The following is a 14,510-nucleotide window of genomic DNA, read 5'->3' as shown; positions in this document are numbered from 1 at the left end:
ACCAGTTGTTTCTCTGTCCCAAATGGCCATAAATACTGACAAATTTGATTAAGGAGAATATTTTTTTGTGAGGTGGGTTGGTGTACATTTAGGTTTATGTTAGGAACATGCCCTTTGCTCCTGGGAAGTGAAATGGCTGTGAGATAAATATGTTGTTATTAGTGAGTGAGATTAATATGTGATTTTCCAAGATAGTATTACTCCAGTTTTATTTTTAAAACATATCATTGTTGTTTTCTTCTTCTGCATCCTGTTTGAATAATGTTTACTAATAAATAGCTAAACCAGAAACTCAGGTGAATCTTTATTGGTGTGGACATTGGTAAAAATCAGTTTTTCATAACTAAACTGTAGAGAGAGCTAAATGCTCTACAGACACTCACAAAAGTTTAGTCTGACCTCTCAACCAAAAAACTTGACTGTCACCTTCGCCTGCTTATATTTATTTACATGAGTGACCAGTAAATAAATGTCTTTTTCTTACTGACTCATGATAGGTCCTTATCAAATTGGGCTGTAGAAATGAAATTGAGCCTTCTATATTCAGCAACACACATTGAGTAATTAGAGGATTTGTTACTTTCATCCACAAAGGACTCTGAGAAGCTCTAGGTTTGTTACTCTGTTATGGGATGTATAAACTTCTCTATTGCCAAGCAATGATGTTGTCACTGTATTGGAGGCCTCTGATGTCTCTCTAATTTGCCAAACTCCAGACACTGAATTCTTGATAAATTACTTTCAAGTTAATTCTATGATAGAGAAGACACTAATATTAAAAAAAAACTATCACCTTTATTTAATGGAATTGTTGTTTGTAAAGATTAACTTATTAGAAGTTAGTTTTTTTAACACATAGCTTAAGTACACACTGTTAAGATTAAACTGATGTCATGTTCTGTTCATTCCTGTTTCTCTTTGAGTTTGTAGTTCGAAGTAGTACTTGATCAAGACATTAGGTCAGACTTCAATTTAGTATGTATATGAAAGCTGCTGCTGTTATTTTAGTAATCATATATATCACTTCTCCATGCATTAAAAAAATTACTATTGAGTAATATTCTGTTCATTTCTGTAAAACGTGGAGGCTGTCAACTAGGAAAATAGGACTGCTGGCCAATATTTCTTAAGCCTTTGGTAGTGACAGTTCCCAGCACAGGGAGCGCTGGAACATTGCAGCAAGTCCAGAGCAGGGACACAAAGATGATCAGAAAGATGGAGCACCTCTGCAATGGGGAAAGGCTGAGACAATTGAAGTTGTTCAGGAGAAGACTTCTGGGTGACCTAATTGTGGCCTTCAGCCCACAAGAAAGATGAGGAGAGACTTTTTAAAAGAACATGGAGTGACAAGACAAAGAGGAAAGCAAAGAAAGTACGTTCCAATTAGCTATTAGAAGAAAATTGTTTACTGTGAGAGTGGTGAGACCCAGGCAGAGGTTGCCCAGAGAAGCTTTTGTTGCCCCATCACTGGGGGGACGGGGATGGAGGCCATGTTGGATGGAGATCTTAGAAACCTGGCATAGTGGAAGGTGTGCGTCTCATGGCAGGGTGGTTGAAACGAGATGATCTTTAAGGTCCTTTCAAATCCTGGCCACTTTCTCATTCTGTGACAGGTTAACACATTAATTTGTATGACTTTTGCAACACAGGATTTTTTAGTTGGATTTTTTGTTTGTTTCTTTTAACCTTCTCTTTGGAAAGTTATATTCCTGGGTGTGCTGCTAAGAAAATAGCTGTACAGGAACCATACTGTAACCACCCATACAAAGCTGTCTTAAGCTCATTGACTGACTGTGAGGTTTTTCAATGCTTCCTTAAGCAATGATGCGGTATATCAGCTAAAATAGTGTAAGCCAGAAGTCTGATTTTGCTTTGTTAGCTCTGGTGCATCATTTTCTCTTGGTAGGAATAGTATTTAGTCAGGTATTTGTAGTAAGTTTTCTAAAGGGCTTGAAGGTTCTGTCTGTGCTCTAGGACATCATTGTAATAGGCACTATGTGGAGCAAATAAAAGACTTCCTGAATAAAAGACTTCTGACTCATTAGAATAAATGCTTGCAATAAGAGAGTGGCAGAAAAATAAAAAGAAACAGAGACAGTATTAAGCAGCAGGACAGGTGGTGGTTTTAGCAGCTAGCAGGCCTAACCTTCAATTTTACCTTTATTGAAGACTGCCTTTATAAGTAGTTCTTACAGCACATTTTTACAGGTATTAACTTTGACAATAAAGTTAATGAAATTTCACATGTGCGAACTGCTCATAAACCCCTTCAGAAATTTAATCTCTCGATTGATAACAGCAGCTTAAAACATCCAAAACATCTGAAAAGGTAGGAATTCCACAGAATGACACGTTGCCTCTGTCATGCAAGCATAAACCATAATTTCACTACTAATCATTACTGATAAAAACGTCAAAACAAGAATTGTCTCCATAACACAGATTAGATTTTTATCTATGAAACAAGTAGAATTTTCTTGTAGAAAAATAAAGATGTTGGGTTGTCTCTGGACTTTCTTCATGCTGGCTACTTTAGTAGTTCTTAATTCATATGTCACTCAAAGTACCTTCTCAGGGTATATTTCCTCTCTTATTTCCCAAACCAAGCCCTCAGCTGTGGCATGCTCATTTCCTTACAGTCTGACCACCTCTCTTCAAGCTAAAACTTGACTTACGTGCTTTAACTGTTGGCTGGTTTCCCTTACTTTCCAGGACAGAGCTCAGCTCTAGAAATTGGGTTAGAAGCTATTTGATATTTTTCCCCTGTGAAACTGGGACGATAACCCACATCATCACTCATTTCAGGAACTCTGCCACAGCTCTGTGTTAAAATACTGGTTTCTGAGTGCAGGTAGTGCCAGAAACCTCAGGAGCAGAATATTGTTTAACTGGTTTACAGTTTCACTATGTTCCCTGTTAATAGCTAAAAGACAGTTAATTAGAGACTTCTCACTGTCTGTGTGCATGTAGGGGCTGGAGTAACTTGTCTTCTGAATTTCTGCTGTACTCCAAGGTTAAAAACCATTGCATTCCCTGCAATGGCATACTTTTTCTGTAGTAATAAAAGAATGTAGAATGCTTTTAGAAATGCCATCATTATACATTCATGGTCAATATTACTCCCATGATGTTGATAAAATTTTTACTTTGCTAAACAGGATCACAGGTACTTGAGAAACCAAACCAGTGTTTTATCTGTGGCATAGTTTAAAGAAGAGACATTTTAGAGGTGAACAAGAGGTGAACTTTCACATCTAAGTTTCTAATAATGAGAAATATTTGGGCAGTGAGATCATGCTGACTTTAAACAAATTTTGGTTTTCATTCCAAAGGATTTGACATATTAGTGAGACTCAATCCCTTCTTGGAACTGTTGTCCCAAGAAAGATGCAGGGAAAATGTAAGCGAGGTAGAATACTGGAAGAAGATATTAGTAATGCATAAGATTTAGTTGCTCTTAACTGTAACTTACCGCTTGTTTGTATTTTTTATGAAGTACAAAAGAATTAGAAGAGTATTATTAAGTCACAAGTGCAGATTTCAAAGGTAGATTGCAATTGGACTGGTGACAGTAAAATTTTGTGGTTTGAGATACAGTGATATATTAACTTAATATCATATTTAACTTCTGTGGGAAATACAGTGGTTTTCATTAGGAACTTTGTTTCTTTTTCTTAATAAATAAATGAGGTACATACAGTATTTTAGCTTAGAAGGAAGGCTATTGAATGAAAATTTAAGGGATGTGTGTAAGTGGAATGCAGAAGGCAAATAAATGGGTGGGGGTGTACCTGCCTTATATGTATTATTACAGGGAAAAATGGCACAAGATTCTCTTGGTTATGTAACTTATGGTGGCAGCTTACTTGTTTTGCTTTATTGTTTTTTCAGTTGACTTTAAGCCTCATGCCAGCATGGACACAGTGCATCACATGTTACTCTTTGGATGTAATGAACCTTCCTCTACTGAAAATTACTGGTAAGAGCTGCATCTCGCTTTTGTTATTAACCAATTCTTTTTCAGTGTTAATTGCTTAAACCTCTTCCAGTGTCAGAATCTCTTGGAAAGTAAGAAAATTTGAAATTAAGAAGAAATTAATAACAATCTACGCTTTCCACACTTAAAGTGTTTGTTTTTTTTAAATAACTCCTCCATATTCTTCATGACTAATTGACTGTCTTCAAGGAGGAGGGCAGAAGCTATAGTAAAGAGAGTGTCATTGAATACCAAGAAATCTAATCTCTAAACTATAATTGGCTGCTTTTCTCTGTATGAAGTCATTTAGCAGGTTGATGAGAATGAAACTGAGTGAAGGATAAACTGAAATTGATTATCAAGTGATTTGGTAGTTGACTTGCACTTCAAAATGCCTAAGGAATGAGAGCAGAGGGAAACACCCAATGCCAGTAAAATAGGTGTGTGGAGGTAATGTGAAGAGAACATGAAGGTGGGTGGAAATTAATCATCTATCCAGTAATTTTGCAAAGTTTCTGTAAGTTTTCATGAGAGAGCAAATGAGGATTTTTGCTGATTATTCTGAACTGTAGAGCAATTTTAATATAGATGTTCTGATAGAGTTGTGTAATCGTAATTTATCTTTTAAGTATTTACCAAAAAGGTAACTAGACCCGGAATTTAGAACTAACAGTATAGTATAATAAAATTTCAGGAAAAATACCCCAAAACATTCTGAATGCCTGTTTTTGGGGAGATGATTTGATTAGTATTTTAAACATACACAACAAATTTTCCTCAAAAGTCTTATCTCTGTTTACTTAGCAACCAATAGTTGTAATATTGAAAATGTAATCTTGCACAGTTGTGCAAGAAGACCAGATGCTTAAGAAGTTTAGACCAAAACGAAATTAAAGCATAGAATTTCTATTATTTTCTGTTCCCTGCAGAAAATGCTTGAAATTTCTTTACCCCACAGCTTTTCTATGCTCTTTTTTATTGTATCTCAAATGATAGAATATACTTGAATACTTTAATGTGAGCAATATGCCAACATAAAACTTTTACATTCTGACCTTTTAAAAACAGGTAAGTATCCTATTTAAAACTGTGTAGATTGTACTTGGAGCTAGTGCTGTTTTCATATTTCTGGAAGTAGTTTTAATAGAGATTTGGAATAATTTGTAAATGATAGAATTATGTTGTTACAGATTGATCAGGAGCTTGTGTTGAGATGAAGTTATGAGACAATGCCTATTTGCAACTAACTGATGTTCTGAGGTTGTAGAAGAGATCCAAAGCCAAAACCCAAAGTTTTTCAAAACTGAATCCGACTGAAATCCCTGTTTTGAGTCTAGAGTTCAGGTAGTTTGAGCTCCCTAGTTGTACTTTCACTCTCCCAGCAGAAGACTCACCAATGACAGCCTTTGTGGTGTGGCAGCTAATGTTTTTGTTCTTGATTGATTTACCTGTCAAATGACAAGATACTTATTTAGTTAGGATGGATTGAGCTTTGCTGGACATCAGATTCCCACCAAGCTGCTCTATCCCTCCACTCCTCAGGATGGAAAAAAACTCATGAATCAAAGCAAAGGCAGTTTAATAAAGCAAAAGCAAATGTTGTGCAGAAGTGGAGGAAAACAAAATATTTTATTCTCTTCTTTTCATCACCAAGCCACTTCCAAGCACAAGTAATGGTTGCTCTGAAAGACAAATGTCATAAATAACTAATGTGTGTTAGTGTCTGTGTCTCCCTACCCTCCTTGTCTTCCTTTCTATTAGCTTTGATTGTTGAATGGGTATAATACGGTATGGAACATTTCTTTGGTCAGTTTGGGTGAGCCAGCCTGGCTGTGACCTCTCCTAAGATCTTTCCCAAACACTGATGTGTTATCAACACCTCTCTAGCTCCTCACTCAAATCGCAGCACCATGAGGGTTGCTGTGGGGAAAATTAACTCCATCGTAGCCAGGCCAAATATGTTAGTGTTGTGTTTAAATCTGCTATTTTCAATTTTTCATATGCAAGTTTTGATTAGATTTTTCTATTCTTTATGTGTATTTTCTGAGGGTTGGTGTTTGCTTTGCATTTTCAAAATGAAAGCCCTTCATTCACTCTCTCATAATTTCATATCCCTGTTTTTGCAGCTTTTTATCTTGCTCTACCCGCAGTTATTTGCTAGGCTAAAAAGATGATCATGTGTTTTCTACATAAAATAGACTAAAGAGTGCTAGAAATTTCTAACCTAATTTTATTAAAGTAATTCTGGTGACTGTGTGTTACTGGTCTTCATTGTTGTTTATTTTGTATGGTTATTTGCTATTCCTTTAATTACCAGAAGGCTAGTAAATGATGACTTCCCTTGCTCTTCCATCTAGTAGGGAAGGAGTATTGTATAGTCTGAGCAGATCACTGTAAGACTTGTTTAGCAGGGATCTTCCTTACTTGTTACATGCTCAACATTTTTACAGAGCCAGCTTTGATTCAATTAAGCATGCCACATAGATTTTTTTCTTCTAGTTTCTTTTTCAAAGTTCTGGCAATATTAGTTACATATGGTTTTTCAAGTCAAAATTTTATCTACCATAAGGATGTGGATTAGTTGTATTATGGAAAAATAGGCTGTTAGAAATATTCAGAATGGAAGACCAAATTGGTTTTCTTGAGATGTGAAGTTTCATTCAGGCCAACTTTGAGTGGAGAGGAATGAGAAGCATCCAGATGACTCTGTTGGGATTAGCTGCCCTATGGCCAGTACTAAGCCAAAATTTGTGACGCCCATCTATGGCAGTACTAGCTGCCCATAGCAGTACTAAGCCAAAATTTGTGACGCCCATCGGGCCTGCTGCCTTTTCTGGTGATTTGACACTATTCTTGCAAATGTCCCTGGCCTTTCAAAAGGCTTTCAAGTTGTACGGAACCTGTGCTGGTTTCAACATTCACTGCAGTGTGGTAGAATCTTTATCTGAACAAATGCTAAAGGTTGTTCTGCCTTCTTGAAATACACAGGCCTTTCCACGGGAAAAAAAAATCGTTTCCCAGGGCTCATTGCCTCAGGTGTTGCTCAGTGCATTAAAAAAATGGCATAGCTGCATCTATTCCTGGATCATAATTGATCTAAAAACAGTTCAGCCACAATGATAAGTTTTGCCTGAGCTGGCAAACTGTGTTGAAATTGATGTAACATGCCTGAACTGATTGATAAAAGTTCAGATTCTCTGTAGATAATTAGGAAAGCACTTGAATGCTTTAAAAGAAAGTGTTGAATTATTCAGAACTTGTGAGTCTCCTGGCAAGACAAGTCTTGTGCTGCATCAAACCTAACACTGAAATAATCTCTTGTGAATGAGCTGATTCACAGATAAAGCCATTATTTTGAGATCAGGCAGGGCAGCTTTAATTACTTATGTAAACAAATGTATAAGTGCGGGTCATAGATGGCCACCTGGTGATTCCTCTATCAGACAGTTGTTTCTGTTGGCAGGAAAGAATGGGTTTAAATGTCCTTGACATCAATAGTTCAATAGAGGTGTTCAGTAGAGGTTGCAAAAGATGTCATGACTAGTTCAGTGAAGGACTTTTATTTCACTGCATGAGGGAGAGTTCTTTCTACAACAGTAGAAAGAATTGTATTTTTAGGTGTAGTTTCTTACCATTGACACTGCCCCAGAATGTTCTGCAACATTCAAGAGCTAAAAATGGTTATTTGTCTTACTCAATCACCTCAATTACCCTTTTTTAAAGTATTGATTAGTATTCAGGAGTGCAGTGTAATAAAGAAAGAAATAAAAGAAGTTATTTGTTACCATAACCAATGCAAATGTGCTAAAGGGATAGCCAAATACTGGTCTTGCTGACATAGTGAAATATTTTAGTTTCAGTCTAGGTAATCAGTCAAAACCCCAGTGCCATTAATGAAAACAGCTCTTGAGCTTACCCAAGACTGGGGAGAATGCCTTTGGGAAGCCCAGGAGAGTTTGCAAGAAAACAAAGATCCAAGAAGCAGTCACTAAGCTCTCTCCTACCCCACTCATTTCCAAATTTTAAGTCAAAATCAATTTTTAGAACAGTAGTGTATAAAATGCAGCTATAGTCCATTTTTAAAGTATTCTGTGTCACTCATTCAGTTTTAATCTCATTTTATGCAAAGCTACTATGAATTTCAGTGATTTTTTTGTTTGTTAAATTTATACTTTTTACTAGCTCCCTTTTTTTCAATCTGTTTATCTTATTACCTCTTCTTTGCAATCTCCTCTAGGTTTATGTTTTCTGAAAACTTAATGTTTCAAGATTGTCATTGATGGCAAAATGAGATGGTTAACCATTTTTTAAATGAAATGAAATACCAGTACCTGTAGTTTATCTTCATCCCCTGCAGTCTTGTGCCTCCATTCTAGTAGCCTCTTGGAAGAAAGTTTGAAGCATCATGCACGGGCTTTTTCCTAATTAATGTGTTCTTAGAAATACTGTGGTATAAATTAAAGACAGTTTTGCCCAAAGTGTGGTGTTAAAGCTGTGACTGTGCTTGTAGTTCCTTCTGGCATTCCTCCTAAACAATCTCTTCAACACATTCCCAAGTTGTGCAGCTCAATACTAGGTTAGATCCATGAAGTCTTTTGGGTTTTTTGTATAGTAACAAATTATAGCAGCGGGAAGCTGCCTAATTTTCAGTTGCAGCTGAAACATTTCACTTATGAAATGTTATGAAGAAGCTGAAACTTAATTCACACATCAAAACATTTCACTTATATTGAAGTAAGTTTTGATTGTCCTTTGGGACATGGGCATGTTTGAAGGGGAACGTGACCAAACTGTTAGTTAGGAAGGTCTAGCAATACATGTTGTGAGTATAACTACTAAAAAAGAAGTGGTGTGTTCCCTTTTCTCTTGAGACTCTCATGATTATGGCAGAGCTTTCAGTCAGAATTAAATACAGTAGCTGGGCTGCAATAAAGCTTGCTGGGATGAAAGAAATGCATGATATCCTGCTGATGTGGTTTAAAACACATGCCGGAAGGGCTGGTTATCTCTGAGAGATACTTGGAAAGCATCATCATCATTTGCACAAATGGCTTAGCCATTCTCAGCAGAAACATAAATGAGCTGCATCTGCTAGATGTCCTGGTCTTTTTTGTGTTTATACTCTTCCTCACACTATGTGGCACTCTTTTTTCCCCACAATTTCAGGTGATTGAAACCATGTCTTGCATATGCAAATGTTTTCCCAAGTATCATTTTACAGGCGGTGATAAACAGAGCAGAGCCTGTACCATTTTGGTTTGGAATGAAACACTGGCATAGATGCCAGCCTTCATTGCATCTGGCTTGAGTCTGTTGATGTAATCTGAATAGTTTCAGGGTTAAGCTTTCTTAAAGTCATACCTGTGTGTGCTGCACACCTTCTACACTCTGTGCTCAGGGCCATGGATGCTTTGCCATTTGAAGAAGGTACAAATATACCCTGTAAATAAACCTTTTCCCTAATTCAGGATAGAGGGAGAAGTCTATTCTAGGTGGGTGTTCGGAAAGTTCCTTAGGGTCCCTTGTTTGATTATCTGTGTGTATCATCGTGCAGCCTACAACCACACATAGCAGTTAGTGCCTTCTTGGATGTGGTCCAGGTACATTGTGCTGTCTGTACGACTGTGTCTGTCAATTGAGCCTTGGTGATGTCTCCGCCTCAGGTTTACCAGTTCTTGCAGATTTAAGGTATCTAGAATTACTGGGTTTTGAGAGTCTTTCATTCTTTACCTTCAGTGTCACCTGCATGGTGCTAGCTGCAGAGGCTAGGAACAACTCAAGCTCTCTGTTACTGTAAATATTTGTGACCTGTTTGTGGCCTGTTAACTTGGCAAACCCTTCTTTTTTCTTTTTGGTTTCCCTTTTCTTTTTGTTTTGCATTTTTTTGGTGATTGTTTGTTTGGGATTTTTTTGGTGATTGTTTCTTTTGTGTGTGTGTATGTGTGTGATTTTTCTATTTTGAAAAACAAATTGTGCAGTGGAATGAGAATTAACTTAAAGCAATGAGCTCACATTAAGTACAGGGCATGAGTGCCTTCAATCTTTGGGTTCATATACAGTTTTCTGTCACTTTTTTTGACAATGATTTTTAAATTAATTTTAAATAATCAGTTTTATGTTTTGTGGGGGTTCTTTTCTGCTTTGTGCATGAGTCCTATTCCTCTGTGTAAATGGAGCAGCCATTGTCATTTTGCATCACTTGAGTTAATAATGCTAGAGATTTTCATACAGTTCATCACCATAAAATGTTCCTTCACTTTTTCCATCACTGATGAATAGGCTGACAGGGCCCATCAGAACTGTCTAACACTGCCTTAATGGACAGGGAGGGAAATAAAAGAAAGTGGAACATATACCAATAACTGTGTTTAATCAGCATACATTCAAAAAAACATCCTGATAGATCTTAAAATTAGTAATTTTGCCTGTAACTCACCTGCTGTTTTCTGATTTCAAAACTTTAAAAACTATATTCCCTTTTCTTTCCTCATATTTTTAGGGACTGTGATGAAGGAACATGCAAAGATAAATCTAACATTTTGTATGCTTGGGCAAGAAATGCTCCACCCACCAGGCTGCCCAAAGGTATTGGCCGTTTAATATGCAGTTCTTGTGTGCAGGTGCAGGGGAAGAAGGAGGACATGGAAGTAAGAACCTGGCATATCTGAGAACATCCTGTAATATTTTTATTGTGACTAATTGATAGAAACTGTATAAATATCAGCCTAATTAACTATGAAATATGTTATGCTAGCTAATATATTTGTGGGTTTTTGTCATTCTGTTTGCTATACCATTATGGATTTCTACAGGGGTAAAAAAGACAGAGATAAGTATCATAATGTACTGATTATTTTTATATAGCATTAGTCTTGCATTTCCTACTATATCTTACTAGAAAGTTACCATTTATGTATCTTTCAGTAGCACACAAAGTACATTGAAATATTTTTGTTTGTTTGGGAAAGCACAAACAAATTCAATTGAAACATTGGATTTTTCCTGTTTAAAGTATATGTTGACAATTTAATGTGTTTTTCATTTTTAATGCTTTGCTGCAGTTGGGCAGCATGCTTGCATACCCATTTTCTTCTATAATAGACAACCCTACTGAATTTTAAGCTACTTGGAGGGGTATGTCTGGAAAAAGGGTGAAGTACTTCTTTGTAATAACCACTGAGAGTCTTAGAAATACCTACCATCTTATAGCCTTGATCTGAAAGTATCTTGAATTCTAAGTATTTTTTTCTTTCATAGTTTACTTCCCATTTTCATAGCCAGGGGCAATATCATGAAAATGCTTTTTTTAAATAATTCATTTACACGCTTACCAACATGAATGTTATTTGATTTGGTTATCAGAATGTCAAGTTTAAAAAACATTGTCACATGGAGGATTCTATAGATGTTTTGTACTTAAAAGATTATGTAGAAGTTTTGCTTTTAAACCCCAGCTATTGATACTTTTCTTGTTGATAAGCTGTGCAAAAATACAAGGTTTGTGGGGAGTATTCATAAAGATTCCTCATTTCTGCACAGAGAGGCTGTAGTCCCATTTATAAGGTGGCTTTGCATTTTACTGTGACCAAATACGAAGAAATTGTTTTTCTGCTCTTCTGAAAAATGTTCATTGTAGAATTGATGTAGAGAAATCCCTTTTCGTGATGGTGATGATTTGCAATTTCATTATTTCAGATTATTTCAAGCTTCTCTGTTGTGTTTTGTGCCTGTACTTGATTCTCTCATCAAGTAACATAGGTGCATAATTTCCTCAAGATTTTTTTCTGCATATAATATTAATTTAAATCTAAAAATATTTTACTGTAGACCTTTTTCTCTTCTCATTCTCAATGTCTTCTTAGTAAGTTAGTGTTAATTAGTTTATATCATGCAGAGGTTGTATGAGAAATAAATGGAGGTCCACCAAATCCTACATAATAATGATATGACTTCATAATAAGACTTCATTTTTATTTTGGATTTTGAAAAGATCTGTATTAATGTTCTTTGATTCAGAGAGTTCTCTGCATAAAGCAGCTACTTATTCATAATTAAGTTGTGGTCCTAGCTTCACAGTCTGTTTGGAATCAGTGTGGTGATGGTTTTCCTGGGTTTCAGGACAAAGTTTTCTTCAGTGGTGTCTGAAATTTTCTACCCCTTTCACTCTTAGCCACTGAAGTGATTTGTATTTTTTTATATTGTTAGTGGTGGTGAATCATCTTACATTTTATTTTTTCTGAAAACAATACATTTTCCTTCTCTTAGGTGTTGGATTCAGAGTTGGAGGAGAAACGGGTAGCAGATACTTTGTTCTCCAGGTACATTATGGAGATGTTAGTGCATTTCGAGGTATGCATTTTGGAAACTTGCTCTGTAAGTTGTATCATCTACATCATCAAAATATTTACCTGTAGAAAATAATTTTTCTGTTAGTGCCATTTGCAAAGATCAATGGGCATATTTGGAATATAGTTTTTGTATTAACTTGACTTCATAAACTTAATTTAACTGTATAAATATTTGAACAGTGAACACTATTTTTTTCTTTAAAAACTGTGGAGCAAATGACTTAAAGTAATCAAAAAGCAGATTATTAATTTTATGTTTAGGGAGAAACTTGGGGTTTCCATATATAATTCAGTGTTTTGTTTGATGAAGTTGTAACAGGTATGAACACAGTTAACCTGTCATCTCACTTGAGTAGATTGCTAGTAGATAATATTCACTAGCCAATCAGTCACAGTATTTGTGTTTGGAAAAAATGTAACTTGTGGAGACAGTGTCCTTTTTTTTGTTTGTTTGGCTTGGGTTTTGATTTTCTTTTTTAAGATGAAATGCTCATTTCAAGCATAGCAATATGGTTATTCTTGTCATTGAGTGTTTCACAGAATCACATAATGGTTGAGATTGAAACAAACCTTTAGAAGTCATCTGACCCATGCCCTCCCTGCTCAAGTAGGGCCACCTACAGCATCTTGTCCAGGCCTGTGTCCAGGTACATTCAGGGGTAGAAGCACTCGAGGGCAACCTCTCCCAGTGCTTAGTCACCCATACAGTGAAAGAGTTTACTTATGTTCAGCGGAAGACCCTGTCTTTCAGTGTGTGCCCATCACCTCTGATCCTGTCGCTGAGCACTGCGAAGAGTCTGGCTCCTTCTTCTTTGCACCCTCCCTTCAGATCCATCTCTCTCTGAACAGGCTCTCTCAGCCTTTCCTCACAGGAGAGATGCTCCAATTCCTTCATAATCTTTGTGGCCCTTTGCTGGACAGAATTAATTTAATACCTGGTTAATGAAATGAAAAATTCTCTTTTTAGAAGAGTTGAACATGGGAGTTGATGATTTTATCTACAGCATTTTTTCCCTCCAAAACTGATAGGAAGTAAAATTGGATGCTAATACATAAATAACTACTACATAAAGTCAAATATTTTATATTTGTAATTACTTGTAAGTCAGAACAGTAAACTCTGAACAATGCTTTGGAATCCTTGACATACTACTGAAAGCATAACAAGTTAACTGAGCATCTTTCATCATTTATCCTCTCTTCTGAATTGCAACAACTGCATGGGCTTACATACAATCTTCAGTGACTGTATTCTTATGCCTTGACTCTATTCTTATGCCTGTCATTATCAACAGACATCCAATTACCCTCTGGGTAATTAGAAAAGTAATTAAATAAGGTAAGAAAAATTAGAAAGGTAATTAATTAAGGTAAGGTAAAATTAGAAAGGTAATTCAATAAGGTAAGAAAAATCCCTTTAGGCTATTCCTGAAATTTAAAAACACTTGTGAAACTATTGAAAATTATGCATTAAATATCTTTGAACACTACTATGAAGGTTTAGGACATTTTATTAGATTAGAATAATTCTGCTTTCCATCCCTTCTTACCTATAATCCTGAGCTAAGAATTCGTATTTAGGTATGTGCTTTACTCTCAGATGCCAAAATAAAATGTATTATACCTTGTCTAAAGGCAACAGATTAAAATTTATTCTGGAGAACCAAAATTATATTCTACAAAAAATGTGTGAAGAGCCATCTTAGAAAAATATTGATTTGTCTATTTCATTTTTTTACCTTTTCTACTGTAAAAGCAAAAATTATTGTGGAGTTATGCCTTATAGTAGATACAAGTAAACAAGTAAAAAATTGTCAGAAATTTATCTGCCTTTTTATATAGTCATAAGTGTTTCGAGTTCAGATTCAAATTAAAGTAAATCTACCCATTTTTAGGTCTGTAAAGGGACCCAGTCAGCTTTGAAATTGGGCTGTAGGGATATACAGTGCAGTTGTAATCCTGGTTTTATTTTATTAGTCTATGTAAGCACCTTTGAATCTGAATTTTAAAAAATACTGTATTTTTCTAATGCCTAGAATGTCGGGTTTTTTTCCCCTTCCCTTTGCGTAACAAAGACTAATGTTGTTTCTAATCTGCCATATTATTATCTTAGTCCTTTCCAGCACATGTAAGAATATAATTGTTACCCCAAGAATCAAAGTGTTTTGAAGTTATCAATTATAAGG

The 14,510-nt window shown here is 35.8% G+C and overlaps 1 protein-coding gene across 7 annotated transcripts in view; it reads left to right on the top strand.

Annotated features, from left to right (window-relative positions):
* The window catches only part of PAM (peptidylglycine alpha-amidating monooxygenase), a 108,139-nt gene that overhangs the window by 54,955 nt on the left and 38,674 nt on the right, over positions 1–14,510 (top strand). For all 7 annotated transcript variants that reach the window (XM_071448683.1, XM_071448682.1, XM_071448681.1 and 4 more), the window contains exons 5-7: positions 3,892–3,979; positions 10,476–10,561; positions 12,242–12,325. In XM_071448683.1, the coding sequence (XP_071304784.1) occupies positions 3,892–3,979; positions 10,476–10,561; positions 12,242–12,325 (258 nt within the window). The remainder of the gene's footprint in view (positions 1–3,891; positions 3,980–10,475; positions 10,562–12,241; positions 12,326–14,510) is intronic.

The sequence above is a fragment of the Agelaius tricolor genome, unplaced genomic scaffold (assembly GCF_023055355.1).
Source record: "Agelaius tricolor isolate 1412-34295 unplaced genomic scaffold, bAgeTri1.0.p SCAF_27, whole genome shotgun sequence".
Classification (NCBI taxonomy): domain Eukaryota; kingdom Metazoa; phylum Chordata; class Aves; order Passeriformes; family Icteridae; genus Agelaius; species Agelaius tricolor.
Note: the sequence above shows the minus strand (reverse complement) of the source record. Positions and strands in the feature narration are given on the sequence as shown.